The 4,777-nt window shown below is 43.2% G+C and overlaps 1 protein-coding gene across 1 annotated transcript in view; it reads right to left on the bottom strand.

Annotated features, from left to right (window-relative positions):
- Window positions 1-4,777, bottom strand: part of SCCPDH (saccharopine dehydrogenase (putative)) — a 30,109-nt gene that overhangs the window by 21,978 nt on the left and 3,354 nt on the right. The window contains exon 2 of the mRNA XM_012644339.1: window positions 1,098-1,172. Coding sequence (XP_012499793.1) covers window positions 1,098-1,172 — 75 coding nt within the window. The remainder of the gene's footprint in view (window positions 1-1,097; window positions 1,173-4,777) is intronic.

Below are 4,777 nucleotides of genomic sequence, written 5' to 3'. Positions count from 1 at the left end.
GCATGCCTGTAGTCCCAGCTACTCGGGAGGCTGAGGCAGAAGGATTGCTTGAGCCCAGGAGTGTGAAGTTGCTGTGAGCTAGGCTGACGCCATGGCACTCACTCCAGCCCGGGCAAGAGTGAGACTCTGTCTCAAAAAAAAAAAAAAAAAAAAAGAATGGCAGATAATGCTGAAATTATTGGACTTAGGGAAGTATCAAACTGCAGTTCATTCCCTGCCATTAACTAACCACATAAAGTTAGTGAAGAATTTAACTTCTGAGGCAATGTGGTATAATGGAACAAACAAGGGCTTTCGAGGCAGCAAGATCCAAGTTCACACCTTTAATTCATCATCTATTAGCTATATGAATTTATTTATAAATCACTTAAATGGACTACTATATGAACAAAATGTACATTTTAAACATACATAAAATAGATATAAAGTTGAGATTTAAAAAGAAGTCAAAGTTTGATTTTCCTTCTGCACCCAATGGACATAGTCTTGGGTAATCCTTAGGGTTTGTACACACCTACTTTAAAACTCATCTGCAGCTTTCTTTGGCCGGTCCCTTGGTTATTTTACCTCAAAGTTTCTCAAGTTGGCCAGTATTCTAGCTGCATTAGAATCACCTGGGTCACATGCTGGTTACTCAGTCCCACCCCAGACCCTCTGAATCAGGCTTTCTGAGGTAGACTCCAGTAACTTGCATTTTAAATAAGCCTTACAGGTGATTCTTACCCACTTTAAAAATGGAGAATCACTGCCCCAGACATTCTCCTGGAAAATCTCACCTACCCTCCCAACTTCAACACCACGGGCGCTAGAAGTGTTGGTGACTTCCAACCTCTATCTTCAGAGCTGTTCACGGATAAGGTTTCCTTATCTGTGGTATTTATTAGAAAGGTGAGTCCAAAACTTAATTCATCATCTTCTCTCTAACCCTTTTTCTTTACCTCTGCTTCTTAGCACATGCTTCAAAGTGTAGCCTCTAGTCCAGCCTGCCTGGGGCCCAGTTCCAACATCTTTTCTGATAGACTCAAAGAGGGAAGACTCTTGGACAAAACTGTACAAATGGCTGAACAGCACAGCTGTCTAGAGCAGCGGTCCCCAACCTTCTTGACATCACGGACTGGTCTCGTGGAAGACACTTTCTCCATGGAAGGGAGGCGGGGCGGCTCCACGTCAGATCATCAGGCCTTGGACTCCCACCGCGAGAGCGCAACCTGGCTCTGGATCCCGCGCACGTTCAGTCTGCAGTGGGGTTCCGCTCCTATGAAGGTCTGAGGCCGCCACTGACCTGACGCGGGAGGGGCTCGGGCGGTGATGCGAGCCAGGGGGAGCGGCTGTGGGTGCACGTGGGGCTCTGCTAGCTCGCCCACCGCTTGCGTCCTGCTGTGCGGCCAGGTTCCTGGCAGGCCGGGGACTGATTCGCCACCCAGGGGTTGGGGACCGCAGGTCTAGAGCATGGGCTTAAATCCAGGCTCTCTGCAACATACTAGCTGTGTGACCTTTGGCAAGTCACCTTACCGCTCTAAGCTTCAATCTCTTCATCAAAAAATGGGGATAATAACAACACCTACTTCACTGGGTTGTTCTGAGGATGAGATAAGAGAATACAAAGAGCTTAGCACAGTGCCACATTCATGGCATTCAGATTTATTCTTTTTATTATTAATGGCATTACTCTCCACACAATTCTCAGGTTAAAACCTGGACTCTTTCATTCTGCCTATCCTGGAAATCACAAATTTTTATCAAATTAGTTCACTAAAAATATCTCCTAAAAATATCTCAAATCAGTCCCCTTTCCCCTGCACATACAAATCTTAGTTCAGACCCTGTAACCTCTCATGTAATTTACTACAAACAGCCTCTAATGGTTTCATCGCAGCCAATTTAGCCCCACCTCCAAAGAAATAGCAAATTGTTATTGTAAAATAAAAATCGGATATGGCCTTTTCTCCTGCCCCACCCCTATAATATATCCACTCTTAAAATCCTTCACCAGCTCTCCAATGCCTATAGTATACAGGATAAAGTCTAAACTACTTAGCATGTCACAAACATCCTCAAGCATCATGTCAACTCCTTAATTCCCACGTTCCAGCAGTTCTAAACTCCCCATTGTTCCCCCAACATGCTGCTGTTTCATGCCCAGTGCATTTGCTTCTACTCCCTGGAACATCCTCCCTCCCTTCCACGCCTGCCTGGCTAACTCCCAACTCCTCCTGGCTCAGCCTCAGAGCCTCAGGTTCACTTCTCATGACTCAGCTAGTCAGTTCATCTACAAGTACTGGCAAGCTGCAGTGAAGCTTTAATGAGCTTTTTTTCCTTCTGGAAAGAGTACACATTTTCCTATTTGCCACAGTCCACCCATTCCTTACGCTATTTTGTCACACCTGGCCCATTTTTCTTTTGGGTAATCTGTGGTTGAGACTTCTCACTAACTTATCCCTATTTTATTATGTTATTAGATTTTTCTCTGCTTAGTACCCTGTGCTTGTATGAGATAAGTGAACAGGGTCAGAGTAGCAATCCTTCATCTCAGAGGGGACATTTCTCCCCTGTGAACCCAATTAGCTTAGAGGTCAAAATTGCAATTCTGCTCTCAATGTTCAACCCAGCAGTCTCCCAAATAGGTGTGCTTTCCCCAAGGGGTTCACAAAATGATCTACTTGGTGTGGAAGTAAATACTGGAACTTTCATTCGTGCTAATTTTTATAGGAAACAAAAAGAAAAAACTGAAGTTTTATTAATAGTTAACGTATGAATTGACTATGGCACACTCAATGGGCCATGTCAAGTAATCATGTATTAAATATAGGATACAACAGGTAGCTGAGAGGGCTGTGAGAGAGCTCCACAACCCAGAGGGGGCCACAGTGACACCCTCATTCGTTCAGTCATTTTCAGTATATTGCAACCTAATGCTTGAACGAGGCTGCTGAGTTTCTAAGGCTTAAACTCTGACACCTCAGACATTTAGAAGGGAGAGGATAAAAAAAGTCTGACAAAGACTTCTAGGATGAAGCTGGTGGACAGGAAGAAACTAGGAGAAAGTGAGAATGCAGAAGCCAAGGAGAAATCCAGTAAATCAAATGCTGGAAGCTTTGATTAAGATAACGACCGAGAATTGATGACTGGATTTGTCAGGATGGGACCTTGGCAGAGTAGTTTCATTGGAGTAGGAAGGATAACAAAAGCCTGACAAGGGTATTTTAGAGCAGGAACTGAGGGAGTAGAGATAGTAAGTAATGAGAATTCAAGGAGTTTTGCTAAAAAAAAAAAAAAAAAAAGGTGGGATGGGGCACCCCAAAGATGGAATCGTTGGAGGGGTATGTGGAATCAAGAGAAATGTTTTTAAAGATGGGAGATACAATCACATATTTAAATGCTGATAGACTCTGGAGGCTGAGGCAGGAAGATTATATGAGGCCAGTAGTTTGAAACCAGCCTGGACAATACAGTGAGACCCTTGTCTCATACATACATGCATACATACATAAATACTGGTAGAAATAATTCAGTAAAGAGGGAAAATTGATAACAAGAAAATGTGTAACTATAAAGTCTTCAAATACTGTGCCCAATAGAACAGGAGCAGTTTTGCCTTGTAACAAGAGGTAAGGCAGAGTACAGGGTACAATGCAGGTAGGCAGACAGGAAAAAAAAAAGAAATAAAATCATGAGATAAGAGAGAAAGATGGCATGCTAAAAGTGTGAGGAAAAGGAAGTTGCAAAACTGTTTCAGAGAGTAGGGAAGAATAGCCAAGGGAAATACAGTGGAACTACTGTAAGTGCTGAGCACCACATGAGGTTCATAACCACACATTTGAAGTGTGACCAGTCAGCATGGAAATGTACTTTTCTCTAGCCACACTGGGTTACTCATGTTCAAGTGAAAAGTAAGCAGAGAGTCAGAGTAACCAGGGTTGGGGTTTTTCCAAAAGCAAGGGAGTTGGTTGAGGGTGTATAGTACACACTGATTATAGCAATGGACCTAATGGATGGAATCTAAGCTAGTTAAGAATAAGATAAATCTAAAAAAATATTTTTCTTTCATAACAATTCAAAAACCTTTTTGTTCTCAATAAGAAAAATTAACATTTCAGATGCTTAACCAAATGTTATGCCAATTGTGATAGCTTCTTCAGATCAGTAAATGTGACCAACATGCACCTTGTTACACGGGCCAGTGGCCTAGAAGTACCCCTTGATATCTCTCTCACATATCCAGTACAGTAACGAAAGCTGTTCTCCTTTCAAAATATACTCTGAACCTAACCACTTCTCACCACCTTTACCACCACTACCCTGGTGCTTCTCTTGCTTGGACCATTTTACTGTTGGTCCCTTATCTATTTTTCCTTTCACAAGCCAAAGAACTTCAAAATTAAATCAGATCACGCTCTTGCTTTGGACTATTCAATGACTCTTTGTCACACTTAGAAGAAAATCCAAATCCTGACCATGGCCTGTAAGACCAGATATGACCTAGCTCCTGGGTATCTCTCCAATTTACTTTCTGGCCCTCTGCCCTGCTCTCTGGCCCAGCCATGCTGGCTTCCCGAACATTCCTCAGTCCTCTTATCTCAGGACCTTTGTACCTGCTCTCATTGGAATACCCTCTTCTCCAATATTCAGCAAGGATCTGAATGAACTCTCTCATATCAGTCGGATCTCTGATCAAAGGTCAATTCCTCACAGAAACCTTTCCTGATCACCAATCTAAAAAACACTGACGAGGCCAGGCGCGGTGGCTCACGCCTGTAATCCTAGCTCTCTGGGAGGC

Source organism: Propithecus coquereli, unplaced genomic scaffold (genome assembly GCF_000956105.1).
Source record: "Propithecus coquereli isolate 6110/MARCELLA unplaced genomic scaffold, Pcoq_1.0 Scaffold210, whole genome shotgun sequence".
Taxonomy (NCBI): domain Eukaryota; kingdom Metazoa; phylum Chordata; class Mammalia; order Primates; family Indriidae; genus Propithecus; species Propithecus coquereli.
The sequence above is the reverse complement of the archived record's forward strand: the minus strand, read 5'-3'. Positions and strand labels throughout refer to the sequence as shown.